Source organism: Mesocricetus auratus, unplaced genomic scaffold (genome assembly GCF_017639785.1).
Source record: "Mesocricetus auratus isolate SY011 unplaced genomic scaffold, BCM_Maur_2.0 Super-Scaffold_100676, whole genome shotgun sequence".
In the NCBI taxonomy this organism is placed as follows: domain Eukaryota; kingdom Metazoa; phylum Chordata; class Mammalia; order Rodentia; family Cricetidae; genus Mesocricetus; species Mesocricetus auratus.
The window spans coordinates 58,419,829-58,435,133 of record NW_024429266.1 but is presented as its reverse complement, the minus strand read 5'-3'; the positions used below and the strand labels follow the sequence as shown (position 1 = coordinate 58,435,133).

Below are 15,305 nucleotides of genomic sequence, written 5' to 3'. Positions count from 1 at the left end.
CCTCGGTGCCCTACAGTTTTTCCTTGAGCAATGTTTTTCCTTTGATGCCCATGCTCATATTAAAGTGTCTTTATTATACAAACCAGTGATAAAATCCCTTTCAGTCTTAAAGCCAAACATCTCAGACCCTCAGGAACTCCTCAGGCTGTTGGGTTGTTAACGATAACCAATGAAGCCACATCTGTGACTGACCCCTCCCCAACATGCCTGGCGGTTTATCCTGAGGCCCACATCTCCAAGCATTGTTGGTGAGTTTCCCTGTCTGTCATTTGACTCATCAATCCTACTAAATAAGGCTTCTGTGTTCCTTTGCTTCTGTGTCCCTAACCAGCAACCCACGAAATGTGTGAGTGCCACTGACACCAGAAATACATGTTTTCTATACCCTTCCATGCTCTGCTCTTGGGTCATATGTAATAACATGTGGCTTGTTCTGGGGGACATCATCTTAAAACCTGATTCTCTCTCTCTCTCTCTCTCTCTCTCTCTCTCTCTCTCTCTCTCACACACACACACACACACACACACACCATGTAACTGGCCTGGCGGAAATAAAAATATTATTAAGAGACACTGGAGTCTCTCAATCAAACTATCAGACCCTAAGGATGGGAATTTCCCAGAAACCTGACCCTGGGAAATGGAAAGGGCACATGCCAGAGAGAAAACCTGTCTCTCCCGGAGGGTTTCAGACAGCTCTCAGAACTGTCAAACCGCCCAGATGATGATAGTCGCGGCAGCACGGCCGACCCCACTTTGACCTGGACTGCTCAGGTGTGGGCATCCTTGGCCCTCTACTCAGACTTTGTTCTCGCTTCAGCACCCTACAGTGGGATTGAGGGTTTGTTGGCTCTCTTTGTTCCTCTTCCTAATGTGACCACATTGAATAAATGTTCTTTTCCTGTTTTCCACTTAGTTTTTGGCTCTTTAACTGACTTATTTATGAAGGGTGGCTCAACCTGACTTGACACAAATTGCGATCTTCAAGTTACCCCCTGGAAAGTGGCCTGGGACAGACCAAAAAAACAAAAACAAACCTTCAGCTGTTCAACTCCAGAAAGTAGCAGAGAGGGGCCAAGGGGAGAGGGAGGGAGGGAGGGAGGGAGGGAGGGAGGGAGGGAGGGAGGGAGGGGGAGAGGGAGGGAGGGAGGGGGAGAGGGAGGGAGGGAGGGGGAGAGGGAGGGAGGGGAGAGGGAGGGAGGGAGGGAGGGGCAGAGGGAGGGAGGGAGGGAGGGAGGGAGGGAGGGGGAGAGGGAGGGAAGAGGGAGGGATGGAAGGAGGGAGGGAGGGAGCTCACTTTTGGCTCTTCTGCATCGACAGGGCTTTCTCGCATCTTAAAGGAATAGAAATAAACTTTCTACCATTTTCTTCTAAACTGGGTGCACTTAATTCATACAACTGTGCCAATGAAAATTGTTTTAGAATGCTTTTGATTGTTTTCATAAATTCATGTCAAAAGCATGTTTTAACAAACTATGGCCATTTCAGTTCTCTTTTCTGTAAACTCATTTTTTGTTATGTGCTAAAATTATTTTTTGGCATGCCCAATTAAAAAGCATATGCTAGCCGGGTGTTGGTGGCGCACGCCTTTAATCCCAGCACTCGGGAGGCAGAGGCAGGCAGATCTCTGTGAGTTCGAGACCGGGCTGGACAGCCTCCAAAACAATACAGAGAAACCCTGTCTCGTAAAACCAAAAAAAAAAAAAAAAGCATATGCTGTTTCACAACTTGAGTGTTGTCATCATACATTAAAGCCTGATGGACGTATACTGCTTTATAGACTCAAGTTCTCTAGAGACCTTAACCTATTAAAATGACATCATTGGGAGTATTTTATGTTCAGTAAACCTTAAAATGCTAATTGTTTATACAAAACATTTGTCAGCCATAAGATTCCATTAAACTAAAAATTTAATGTTATATTCATAGATTTTGATAAGGATTTCATTCAAAAACAAATTATAACTATATATTGATATAATTTTCATCTCATTATATAATGGGCAATATATATTAATACTATATTAACTTATCTTAATTATTCATATTAATAATGCAATTAATGTGTTAATAATATATAATGATGACACAAAATTCATATGATTTCTTCAAAGTATTCTTAATATAAAACTGTTACATGTAAGGTTTCTATTAAGGCTGAACTATATACAAATTAATAGACATTTGTTTTCCCTTTTTTTTGTTTTGTTTTGGTTTTTGATACAGGCTTTCTCTGTATATTGCTGACTGTCCTAAAACTGTGTAGACCAGGCTGGCCTTGAACTTAGAGATCTGCTTGCCTCTGCCTCCCAAGTGCTAGGATTAACGGAGTGAGCTACCATCTTACAATATTCTCAACAAACAATAACACTCAAAATCTTGATTTATTAAAATATATCTTATATGTGATTGTATATATATATGTATATGTATATATACACTGTTGGTGTATGGTTTTGTTTCTTTATTTTTTAACATAATTTACTTAGTACCAAATCAGCTTTTACGTGCTCATGTAAACTAATGTTGTTTACTTGGCCCAGCTTCCTTTGGCTCCCAGTAAAACTAAAATTTCATAAAATTAAATTTCATGAAACAAATGATAAAAGACAAAAAGTATATTTAACCAATGTGACCAAATAGGTAAACAAACAGAGATAGCTAATGGTGGTCCTAAATCTTTTTTTGAGACAAATGACATGGGATTTTAAACTTACAAAAATTTAAACTGTATGATACACATACTCATACAATTCTGGTCAAGATGCTATCTCCCTGACCCTTAACCCTACTCTGGCTGTACAGCACGCTCCCTGTTGTTTGGGTTTGCATTGTGAGATGAATTACTCCTACCCCAGCATACATGTTTCCTATTGGATAATTGCTCTCCCTTGAGATACTAAACTCTTCCAAAGACTAAGAGAATAATGTATGTCTGTGCTTTTAGATGTATTTTGTATATACGTGAGTGCACTTAGAGGATTTTAGGAATTTTTAAAACTACAACTGCCTCTTTAAAAACAAACAAATGAACAGGTTTTTCAAGATCCTTATTTAAACCAGGCCTATGAAAGAGAAAACCTTAAATATTTTTTAATTGTCATGTTTAAAACCTACTTTCTTTGTTCTGGGGAACTATAAAACTTGATGAACATGGAATTTAGGTAACCAAGACTAATTAAAATGGCTCCAGAATAAAGACTCTCTCTTATTCCATTTAAGATGAGAACAGTGATCTTATTTGCATCAACTCGATAGTAAATTCATCAGACCAGCTTTGGTTACACACCCACCGTTCTAGGTGCTATGCTACCATTGCCTACCGAATACAAAGGTAACAGCGAAACTTCCTGGTCCCCTGATGGAATTCATCTTCCTGGGAAGTGCTCCTTTAGGCATGACCCTCAATATGTCTGGGTAAATGATGGGGTGGGCCAGGCTCATGCCCAGAATCATTTGAGAAAGTCTCTTACCTGAGTAGAAAGGCTGCTACTTCTGGTCTCCTAGGAGTCTGCCTCAGGCTGAGACGCTCCCAGTAACTTATATATATGCCCCATGAAGGAAATGAGTTGGTGGAGGCGAGGGTTGGAAAACCCTTGGGATTTGTCCAGTGGCACCCCATTTCCTTAAGCCCCAAGGCACCTCACTGCACCCTGGCTCAGGCCAACACCTTCCTCAACAAGTCCTGCCTGAGGGGATGACTGGCTGTAGCTATGAATAAGGGAAGTAACTCCCTCTGGCTGGGTGTTCCCTCTGAACAAAGGTAGTGCACAGAGAGCAGAATACTGAATCAGAATGGAATTCCCTGAAGCACCTCCACCCTCTCCCCTAAACTCAGTCTCCCCCTCCTCTCTCCTGTCGGTAAGTGACACGATACAGTAGCTCCAGAGGTAACTTGCATAGGTTTAGGATCTGATAAGGGAAAACCAGGAGTCACTAGGATTGCCCAGAGAGTTTAGGACACATCTTTTATTGTAAATGGGGTTGCTAGTCCCTAGAAAATTGTAGGATTATAGCAGGAAAGGAAAAAGGCCTTAAGCAAATGCTGTTAATTATGCTAGAATTCTTGATTCACAACTGGGAGAGACTTCGGCCAGTCCCCAGGTTGAGGGGCTCCTTTTTCTTTTCATATGCATAATTTTCTCTGTCTTTCAATCCTAACTCACATTTCATGTGTGCATCAAGCCAACTTGGGAAAATGGGGTTTCAAATGCAGCTGTGAGCATCTAATCAGAGACTAGCAAGAGGGAGAATCCCCTCTTATGAAGCAAACCTGAGTTCTGAAGCAAGCCACGAGAAGGAAACCTAGAGATTCCTTCTCCCACACTGGGTCCCGAGTTCCCTCATCAGGGTTTTCCTGGCCCATAATGTCACAACTGCTGACATCCGGGCTGCCTGCCCAGTTGCATCATTTTTCAGGGGAACACACGTGTCTCGGGATCTGGAGGAAGCATCCTTGCTCACAGGGTGCCCAGGCAGGTAGAAGCCTCAGCCACTCCCTTGTCTACGTGCTGGGAATTTTGCTGCAGGCTCTCAGGGAGACAGGCAGGGTGGGGATGAATAAAGCTGCTAACTCTGTCAGAGGCACACTTTCACTTCCCCGTCCCCCCACTGCTGACATGAATGACGTCATTTCCCTTCCTGCATCCTTATACCATGCCACATCCACCAGCTCAATCCGCTACCTCCCTTTCTACATGCACAAATCCTGCTTTCGACATCCTCCAGAACTGGCTAAGCCCTCACGCAGCTCTACCGGCAGGCTGTGAGCCTTTCGGAAGATCCTCCCTTAGGCTGGAGTCAAGTACAAGAATCAGAGGAAATTCGAACTCGGTTTCCTCACCTAGAAGACTTGGGATTTACACAACTATTTTCTTTTTAATTTCATAAACGATCAGGGAAAATCGCATGCAGTCACTGGGCCTGGATCATACTAAACGATACCTAAGTAGGCAAGAAAGGGGCTTGTAGAGCTCAGCTATCACCGAGTTCTTAACCTGGAAGAAGGTGGATGGGCAGAAACGCTATCTCTGCATCAACCTTCAATCTAACATGACTGTCTTCTCCAGTGACAGACAGCAAACACCAGTCACCACAGCACTGGCGGAACAGATAACTTTGTCCCTGATAGATCTCATGAAAAAGCTTGCAGATATCTCAAAAGAGCATTCGTAATCACCAGTGTTTCCCAATGCTGCTAAGCTGTGTTCATGTATGAACAAAGAAGGAACCTTATCTTTATATTCCCATAGCTGCATTTTAACTTTATTAGTTTCTTATCTCTTGTGTGTATTTAGAAACATTATTCTGAGTTGAATACATGTCACTTATATGACAGAAACTTCATGACACACAGAGTTAAGAACTTTTTTTTAGTAAGAGAAGCATAGGCCCCAAGATATACTTTGTGACATACCTCCCCAGGAACATTTATTTTCATGCAAATTTAATTTGTTTCTTTTACACCCGAATAAAGTTCCGTTTCATATGCGCCACGTTGTCATTATCCATTCATGTACTGATGGACATCTAGGCTGACTATGTTTTCTTGATATCATAAGTAGAGCATCTATAAACACAAATGTGCAAGTGTCTCTGTGGTAGAGTATAGAATCCCCTGTGTATTTGTCCCAAGTGTTAGTTATACTTGGGTTATATGGCAGTTCTATTTTTAATTTTTGAGAACTCTCTATTCAGTTTCCATAATAGTTATGCTAGTTTGTATCTTTGAAAGCATTTGCTGTCAAATTTCTTGATGATAGCCATTCTGTCATATTTTGTCTAGGATTGCAGGAATAAATTCCTTTCTCTATCAAATTGAAGGATAAAAAGGCAATAAGAGCAACGTTTCAGTACTCAGTCAGATTTTATTGAAAACAAATAATACACACACCACTGGTGGGGGGGAACAAGAGAGAAAAATTCTCAGCTATGAAGGGAGATTCAGATACAGAGTGAAGTCTGCTCAGAAAAAGTGGTGGTGGTTTTTTGTTTTTGCTTGTTTGTTTTGTATTTTGGAATGGGATAAGCTTTCTTTCTTCCTTGGCATTGGCTTGTTTGGGCTATGACAGGGAATTGGATAATCCAGAACAAAGACAAGGAAGGTGGTTGATTCCCATCCCAGACTCACTCCAGTAGGAGATCTCAAAGTCCTACTGAACAGTACCCTTGGGCAGGGTGGAAGGTGGAGTCTTGCCAGGGGAGGGGAGTCAGCCAACTTAAAGGCTTAAGTGAAAGGCTCTGACTCCACTTCCCTCAAGAGTAGTTTTAGCTTATCCCATAGCTTAGTGCCACTCTCAGACCTCATCAGAGAAGTTTCTCTGTGCAGTGGACAGTAGTGAACCCATTATTTTACAACTGGTCAAAGTGAAGAGAATACGAATCTATGGTATGCTAATCTGCAGGCAAGACCTCTATATTATACTCCCTCCATCCCACAGCACAGAGTTCATCTCAAAAGAGGGTGCAGGAAGATTGCAAGAGCCAGAGATTGTAGAGAACTTCTACCAACAGTGATGTTTTCCAAATATGACAGGGCTGCTACACATACAAACTCACAATGGCTGTGACTATATGCATAAGACTTTCCCAAGTTGGTCAAAATTCCAGGATGGATGGGAAGAGGCTCATGAAGCCCATCTTAGTTAGGGGTTCTATTGCTGTGTGAGACACCATGACCACAGCCAACTCTTATAAAGGAGGTTTAGTCCATTATGGTCGTAATCGGAAGCATGGTGGCTCTCAGGCAGACACGGTGCTTCAGAAGGAGCTGAGAGTTCTACATCCCGATCCACAGTCAGCAGGGCCTGTCTTGAGCTTCTGAAACTTTAAAGCCCACACCTATTGGCACACTTCCTCCTACAAGACCATACCCACTTCTGACAAGGCGCCACCCCCATGAGCTTATTCATTCAAACTACCATAGCTGCTGCGAGAGTCAGCATCCGATTTCTTCAGCGACGTAGCCCTAGGTAGGCTGCCCATGCTCCAGTAGATGGCCCAAGAACATACAGGCGGAACTAACTGGACTCAGAGGCACTGGGAGTGAGAGAGTGGGAGAGGAGGAACTGGAGGCGAATGTGATTGAAACACATGTGCACATGTGTAGGAGGCACGGAGTTCCTTGTGCTCACAGATAAGCACTCAGGGGACCAGGAATGTTAAACACACAATGTTGTCTCTTCTCCGGGAGAGACATATAGCCTGTTTTCCACCCAGAAGGCCAGGAGTGGATGTGGTTAATAGCCTGGTGGCCTTTGCACTGTCTGTGTGACTGAGACCACACAGGATCCTCCCCAAGACTCTTACCATGAGCTTGTTTTTCTCAGTCAATCTATAGAGCCCATCTTTATGGAAGATGTCACATGAACTTTACAAAGAGTTTCCACGTAGTCGGGCCTTAGATTTTGTTGTACACACTCAGTTGAATTATTTATAACCAGGAAAGTTCTCACCAAATTGTGCTGTGCTCAAATATGCCTAAAATAAACTGCCCAGCCCCAGACTCCCAAAGTTTGAACCAACTGGATCATGTTGAACCAGACTACCTTCTTGCCTCCCACAGATCATTATGCTGGAGGCCATGGTGGTTGCAGAGACCCTAGTACATATGTAGGTGTAAAAAGCCTCAAAAATAAATAAATAGAAGCATATTCAAAAGAGAACGCATAGATCTGGCTCCTGAATGTGTCTGTCTTCTGTCTAAATGTGCTGTCTTCTTCTTATCACGATCGCTCCGTCGTGACAACACCTGCTGTGTAGTCCTTACCGGGGCCCAGGCAGCGAAACCCATGCCCTAGAATCTCTAGGACTATGAGCAAATAAACTTGTTTTTATTGACAAAGTTACCCACTCTAGATATTTTGTTACAGCAATGAAAAATGTATTCAAATACCCATCTAGAACCCTTTTCTACTCTAATTTCTTTTGAAATCTACATATATTTTACCTCCATCTAGGATTAAGCTTCCCCATGTGTTCCCCATTTTTGAGGCCTGTTTTATTTCCATGTATGAGTCTTTAATGAATCAGAAGACAATGCATTCTCATGGGTAAAGCACAGTTTATTCATAAATGTCATAAATGTCAGTCAGTACAATATGCACTACACACACCATGTGTTACACAGCATAGGCCTGGGAGAACCACTTCAGAATAAATTAGAGGAGCATCTGGGATCTCTCAACAGCCACATGTTGCCATAAATACCATAGCTACCAACTCGGCTATTTCCAGGTGAGATCAGAGAGCTAAGGCCCTGGCCAGCAGCTGAGATCTACTCAAACCCTGATTTTTTCCAGTGAGGCCTCAGCCCAGAAGAGAGGGTTCCTTCCACATCAGCAATTTCCAAGAAAAGACCCTCACTTTAGATAATGATGGGGTTTTCCATATCTCTCTCCTCTTAAAAGTTAGGTGTTGAGCACCGAGAGGGGGTGAGGGAGGAATGGAGGGAGGGAGGAGGGAGAGAGCTCACAGTGGGTCGTGTATCCCTAGATAATCAGACAAGGCACTTAGTGTCAAGCTGTAGAAGTCTCCTGATGATTCTCGTCAATCCAGGTTAAAAAGATGTCTAGCTCTCCTAGAGACTTAAGGGCAGCCGACGAGGCCTCCAGCTAAAACAAACCAACAAAATAAATAAATAAACAAGCAAACAAATAAATAAAATTTGAAAACACATCATGAGGTCCTATCTGACTGCGCTGAAGCCTGCATATTAGAGTCCCCATATTCTGGGCCTATGCAGTCTCTCCTTTTATTTATTAAACCTTTCGTATAATATGCAGAATCAAAACTTATTCTCTTGTAGCTTAGAACCCCCCCAACATACACACACAAACCAGTAGTTTAAATCACTTCAGATCCTTACACACAGATTGAAAATCCCTCATTCCTTTCCCCTGTTTCTCCTTCTTTTCACAGGAAATACTAGGCTTGCCAGCCAGGTCTTCTTAGCATTCTTGTCTCAAGAGACGCCTCACTCTCTTCAGTGCTCTCCAGTGAGTAAGCAGAATTTGTGGCCCCTACTGACACCAAAGCACTGAGGCCCCCAAAGAGTGTGTACCCAATCACCACAGGGTCAGTAAAAGGAGCAGACCTAGAATGTAATCCCTGACTTAGTCCACAATCTCCTGTTGTAAAGGAGATGGTAGGAGCTAAAAGAATACCCTTCTAGAGCCACTCAGCATGGGACCGTGTCCTAGTGCTACCAAGTAGCTGCAGTGTGAACTTAGTGAAATCACATAACTGTTTGTGCCTCCATTTCCTGACCTATCCAGTGCAGTCTATACTCGGAGCCTTGCTGTGGAGAGTCAATGTGGCAACACTTTGGTGGTCTTGGAACAATATCTGACCCACAGTACAAACCACTCTCCCTCCAGCACCACTCAAAGTCTGTCCCCAAAAAGCTGAGCTGCAAAACGCCCTAACCTCTCCGCTCTTCAATGCACTGGCATCATTTGAGAGTGTTGAGAATGAGGAACTTAGGTCTCACCACAGAACTACTGTACATCAAGCAAATCTGCAGGGGACACACCCTGGTAATGGTCCCTGCATCAACACCCATGTGAGAAGTACTGGGTGCAGTAGGCAGGATCAGGTCCTGGCAGTAAGAACACTGTATGTGTTGTGTTTCACGGGCAAGAGCTACAGACTCACTGGGGACCGTCGCTCCCTCTGTATGGTCATAGCGTACATAGGCCAGGCCTGAGTGAAGGTGTGAGAAAACAGCGGAAGAAGGATGGAGAAGAGGACCAGAGAATTGCCCAGTGACCTGCAGCATTCTGCAGCCATCTACTTGGATGGGCCCTCAATCAAAACTGACGGAAACAATAAATGATTTTGCCTGGAGAGAGGGCCGGACTATGGTACTGTCTCAACCGTCTCTTTTTTTTTTTTTTTTTTTTTTTTTTGGTCTTCCTTATACTCTCTCCAGACCCACCTGATCGTAGTTGTCAAGGATGGTTCTGGTCGCATTGGTGGCTTCCTGACTACATTGACACTGATTATGCACCTGCTGGGACACAATGGGGGCAGCACTCATTAGAGGACTGTTACACAACCGCCTCCCTATTTGCCCCTCCCCCCCTACACGCCATTCCTTCCTGGGTCAGGTGAAAAGGCTTAGGCGAGAACAGCTGAGAGGCAATAGGGTCTGTGTGTGGAGAAAGTCTAAATTTGCTCCAGTCTCCCGCTCCTTCTGCATCTACACAGATGGCCAGCTTCAGAAGAGCAAGTACCACGTCTACCTTGTCATAGCGCTGAATGCAACACCTCACAAGGTTAACTGAGGAACTGCATCTGTTTGATTCCATGATTGCAGGTTTTAAAGCAGGGCAGGAACGATTACCCTTTCTAACAGTTTTTTAAAACTGTTAGAAGGAAGCCATCACCTGCTGCAGAGGAACCACGTCACACAGGACAGCCATATGGCTTGACCCTATGGCTTCTCTTAGCCTGCGTTTTGGTTGGTGGTTTTTCCTTTTGTCTCCGTTTGATTTTAACAAGTGACAGCGAACTTACTATGACATCCCAGCCATGTCTTAGTGTGGAAATCCCAAAGGGTTAGAAACAGAAAATCCAGAGGCGTGCTTATGGCCAGAATGCAACCCTTGGCACGTCCCTCTTATGGGCTACAGTCCACTCAGGTGATACTCTGGCATCAGCCGGTCACTCCATGAAGGGACCTATCTGATGAGGTGTCAGCAGGTCCCTGAAACTGGCAAAACCATTGCAAAGTCTCAAAAGACACAGAAGTGAATGACAGAACAAGAAATATCCTGACAGCACAAGTCCTGGCCTCATTTTGGACAGATGGGCACAGATGCTTGGAATTTGGACACACTGACTCACACATTGCTCCAGGGTTTTCTGCATGTAGAGGAAGGAGTTGGCAATGCTGCTGATTTGCCTCATGACTTCCAGGCTTGTCTCCTGATGGTCCTTAAACACCCTGTCTCTGTAGAAGGTCAGGAGGTGGCTGGTCACACAGCATACATCTACAGGCTACAGACAGAAATTAGAGCATGCTCCAGGGGCCCTCTGCTCTCAACACTTTAGAGAAAAAGTACAAGAAGTAACTAAATGTTCTTTTCTAGAATTCAGGGCATTCTTCCACACTCTCTTCAGTCAAGCTACCTACAGCCAGAGATATATTCACAAAAAATAGGACTGGGAATCCCATCACAGACAAGGATTCTCAGCACAGCATCCCCAATACAAGATCAGAAATTCTAAAGTCCCTACAAGAACCAGGTGCCTCCTTCATGAGAGGGTTTGCATCCCCTAAGCAAAAGCTGTCAGCTCTGTAATCTCCCATCCCACAACATCCTTGGCTCCTGGACATCAGGTATCATATCAGGCATAACCAATATATTCATCCTGGCCATTGAGCCCTGAAGGACACACATTGCTGGGGTTTCTCAAAGTTTGTCCCCTTAAAACTAGAGGATGGGGGGACTAAAATTTGCAAACAGACTGGCAGCCACATCTGGGACTGTCAGAGGGCCACAATGGGAAGCAGATGTCTCTAAGACAAGACTCCAGATGCTCAAAGCACAGCCCAGAGAAGCAGGGGACTGTTGCCTTCTAACAATTTGCACTCTGCAGGCCTAAGGAAGTACTGCAGAAGATTTACACCTTAGCCCCTAGCCTGAGGGCAGCTTTTCCTAGACAGTGGCAGACTAATTGGAAGTCAGGATCTTCTCTTCCCCTTCCCTCATTGGGCTCCTTAGCCAGAAGAAAAGGTTGCACACCTCTGTGTTATTAAAGACTGTGACATTGGAAAAAAAAGAATCCACAGGGAAGTAAGAAAGGAAGGGAGGAAGAGAGGGAGGGAGGGAGGGAGGGAGGGAGGAAGGGAGGGAGGGAGGAAGGGAGGGAAGGAGGGAGAGAGGGAGGGACGAAGGAAGGAACGAAAGTCAGTTCAGAAGTTGATGAACTTGTGATTAAGGCTAAGAAACTGAGTTTTACCCTCAAAACCCATGAAGGAAGGAAAGAACACCCAGGAGTTTTCTTCTCCCTCTCCCTCCCTCCCTCCCTCCCTCCCTCTCTCTCTCTCTCTCTCTCTCTCTCTCTCTCTCTCTCTCTCTCTCTCTCTCTCTCTCTCTCTCTCGCTCTCTTCCCCCTCTCTCTTTCACACACACACAGAGGCAGGCACAGAAGCAAATAAGAAATAATTTTAAAAGAGAAAAGAAATGGAACGAAAGAATGAGAGAAGAAAGGAAGGGAATATAATAAAGATCCTAACTCACTAGCTCGTTCCTTACTCTGCCTCAGTCTTTCCTCAAGTTCCGGAGGAGAAGGAATCTGGAAACAGAGGCATAAACTGGAAGGGGGTGTCCTATTCCCGGCTTGGTCATTAACTCGTCATTCCCTCCCTCTTTGAAGTCTCGATTCCTCATAGATACGTGCTTTTAGCTTATCATGTAAGAACTCAACAACAACAAATGTAGATCATTTTTAGAAGAGATCCCAGAGGTCAAAGCCATTTTTTTGCTTTGTTTAATTTGCTTTGCTTTTTGAGACAGTGTCTTGATAACCATGAATTGGAAATCACAGGGAAAAAAAAGCCTAACCTGTGATTAAGATTCTGCGGAACTGACTGACTAATCACAACTTCTGTGGCTGTGGGGAGTTGTCGTCTCTACGTCTACCTGGTAACTGTGACTATTAGGACAAACTTTTTGGAAAATACTGCCAGACCACTAGTGTCCCCAAAGTTAAGAATGCCATCAAATAGCATCTGAGGCCTATAGCAACTTCTCCACAATTTGCTACAACTGCCTATCTTATGATCCCACCAACTCAGTTTTAAATGCCTTCGTTATGACTGTCCTTTGGTCTCTCACTGTACAAACCTCATGATACTGCACTGCTTTAAAACACTGTATCTAGCATAATCTAGATCCCAGGCTGTAGTTGCTCATATTTGACTATAGAGAAAACTACCAGTTATTCCCTTTGAACTGAAAGTTGTGCTTATTTATTAACATAGCTCTGGCTAGCCTGGAACTCAAAAAGCTTCAAACTTGTAATGGTCCTCCTGCCTCTGCCTCCCAAGTGCTGGGCGTAGAAGCATGTTCCACCACACCCGCTAAGAGATCACTCTAAACGCACCTCACGGACTTTTTTTGGAAATCGAAGAACCAGCTGGCAAGCTACGGTCTGGTGACATCGCTTCTGGAGAGTGGGGCTGGAGTCCCTGCTGGCCTTCCCATCCAGCTGCCATAGTAAAGCACATTCCCAGACTTTCTAGAATAGTTCTGTGATAGAGCTTCCATCCCAATAGTCTCCTCAACCACTCTGTTGTCCCTGTCAGAGAGCCAAGGCTCAGCCTGGTCCCTCTTGGCCCCCTAGCCTGTTTTGTACATCCTTTGCATCCTAAATCTTCTGGCCTCGTGTCCCTATCACAGCCCTGCCTTCAGTAGTGCTATACATACCCCTTCTCCCCATTTGTCTACTCATCTGCAACCTCCTCAGCTTTTAAATGGCTCTGGGTTCTGTTTGTTCTTGTTCGTTTTCACCCCCCCCCACCCCATGGAATCTTCCAAAACGATCTCCAAGCTACTGAATTCCTGACCCATTGAGTACTTGGTATTTCTGTCACCCTGTGGGGAAGTATCACTTCTTTGGTCAAGCCCATGATTTCAAAGTCACGGGGATACTGACATGTCCAAACTGCTCAGATGACAAATAAGCCTGGAGCATTAAGAACGTACTGGGTAGGGATTTGTTTCTTAGCACAAAGTCATTAAAAAGCAGGCACAAAGCAGCTGGTACCTTAATGCTCTTCAGATTCTCCAATGTGGACAGGATGGTGACGTTCCGGAAGGTGTCTTTAGTTTGCTGTGGGGAACAGGACAGACATCGATGAGAACTCCCCATTTTCCCAGAATACTTCACAAGTAACTGGAGGGAGCTTGCCTTTCAGGCTAAGGTGGAAGGTAAGGCATTCCCATTCCTTCAGCCAACCCATGCTCACCAGGACTCTTTTGACTTCCGGGATACTCTTTTCTATAAGGCTCCTGTCCACAGAAATCAGACATCTCCTGAGGCTACGGGTGTGCGCCGAGCAGAGGACAAGAGCCATGCCCAGGAGCCAGTGAGAAATGCTCTGGGCCTTCATGTCCTACAGCAAGGATTGAAATCCGTTGTCCACCTAGACTGCAGAGCAGAGGAAATGAAAACCCGACATGCTCCTCCTGGGGGCCTCATGGCAGAGGCCCCATGGAAACCAAAAGAAGACTCAGTCCTTGGCCTTGGGGAGCTTCAAAGGCTTGAATGGACTCTGTGGTTTTCTTGAATTAATTGACTGTGACCATCCCACACCCTGCCCCCAACAGGCTCTCACTGCAGTGTGTATCATGCTTCACTCTGATGCAACTCTTCATCAACTGGGGTGAAAAGTCTTGTTTCCAATGAACTGGAATAAGGGGAACAGGTTGGGCAACAGATTTGAAAAGTCGTAAAAGTCCATTGGCTTTCCATGTTTGCCCCCAGAAGGAAACAGCACCTTTTATGAAAAGCCTGGTGTGTATCTACCTAGAATTGTGTTTGGAGCTGAGTGTGCACAGAGATGTGTCACACATCATTGTGCAGCCTGGGATCTGTCTTTGGCACCCTCCAAAGTAGCACAAACTACATAAAGAGGTAAACTTTACAACAGCAAGTGATCTGCCCTGCCCTCTGCCCTCTGCCCTCTGCCCTCTGCCCCCTGCCCTATGCCTCCTGCCCTCTGCCCACTGAGGGCTCTCATTTCCCTCAGTGTGTGTTTTGCATAGTTGCCTTGTTTCATGTGACATCCGCCCCTGAGGAGGTTTGTGTCTACTCACATTTTACCAAGGAGGGAATTAAAAATTAGGACAATGAAATAGGTTGCCAGAGCTGAAGCGGGCAGCTGACCTCAGTACTCACTCCTATGGTTCAGCTTCCCTCTTACAAATCAATTTCTCTCCTGAGAGCACAGAGCTTTGCATCTAAAAAGCTATTTGATCCTGCAAAAGGTTAAGTTCCTGGAGTGAAAAGGCTATAGTAAAGATGGTTGATTCCCTCATACGCTATTTTCTGTTCTTTACTCTTTCTTTTTGCCATTTCCTTTTGTTAAAAAGAAGGTACCAGAAAATTCACACACACACACCACACACACACGCACACACACACACGCACACACACACACGCACACGCACACATACACACACACACACACACACACGCGCGCGCGCATGCACACACGCACTGGCGTGGGCACGGTCATGGTACTCCTCCACACTCCGTAAAAGGACCCTCAGCACCCTGGACAATACAGGCCA

The 15,305-nt window shown here is 44.7% G+C and overlaps 1 protein-coding gene across 2 annotated transcripts; it reads right to left on the bottom strand.

Moving 5' to 3' along the window:
- Positions 1-8,056: 8,056 nt before the first annotated feature.
- Positions 8,057-14,325, bottom strand: Il19 (interleukin 19). Of its 2 annotated transcripts, none has more exons than XM_005079888.3 (5): positions 13,979-14,325; positions 13,777-13,842; positions 10,849-11,001; positions 9,938-10,012; positions 8,057-8,612 (listed from the first exon to the last, which is right to left on the bottom strand). In XM_005079888.3, the coding sequence occupies exons 1-5, from the start codon at positions 14,120-14,122 to the stop codon at positions 8,517-8,519; spliced, it is 534 nt and encodes a 177-aa protein (XP_005079945.1). In that variant the 5' UTR covers positions 14,123-14,325; the 3' UTR covers positions 8,057-8,516. The 2 variants fall into 2 exon arrangements, with proteins under 2 accessions (XP_005079945.1, XP_021088559.1); XM_021232900.2 differs by having other exon boundaries at positions 9,938-10,009.
- Positions 14,326-15,305: the final 980 nt, after the last annotated feature.

Coding starts and splice junctions, on each gene's coding strand:
- Il19 (XM_005079888.3), bottom strand. CDS start 14,122: ATGAAGGCCCAGAGCATTTCTCACTGGCTCCTGGGCATGGCTCTTGTC. Junction 11,002..13,776: donor AGAATCTGAAGAGCATTAAG/GTACCAGCTGCT, acceptor TTCTGTCTGTAG/CCTGTAGATGTATGCTGTGT. Junction 8,613..9,937: donor TCCTTGACAACTACGATCAG/GTGGGTCTGGAG, acceptor GGTTTGTTTTAG/CTGGAGGCCTCGTCGGCTGC.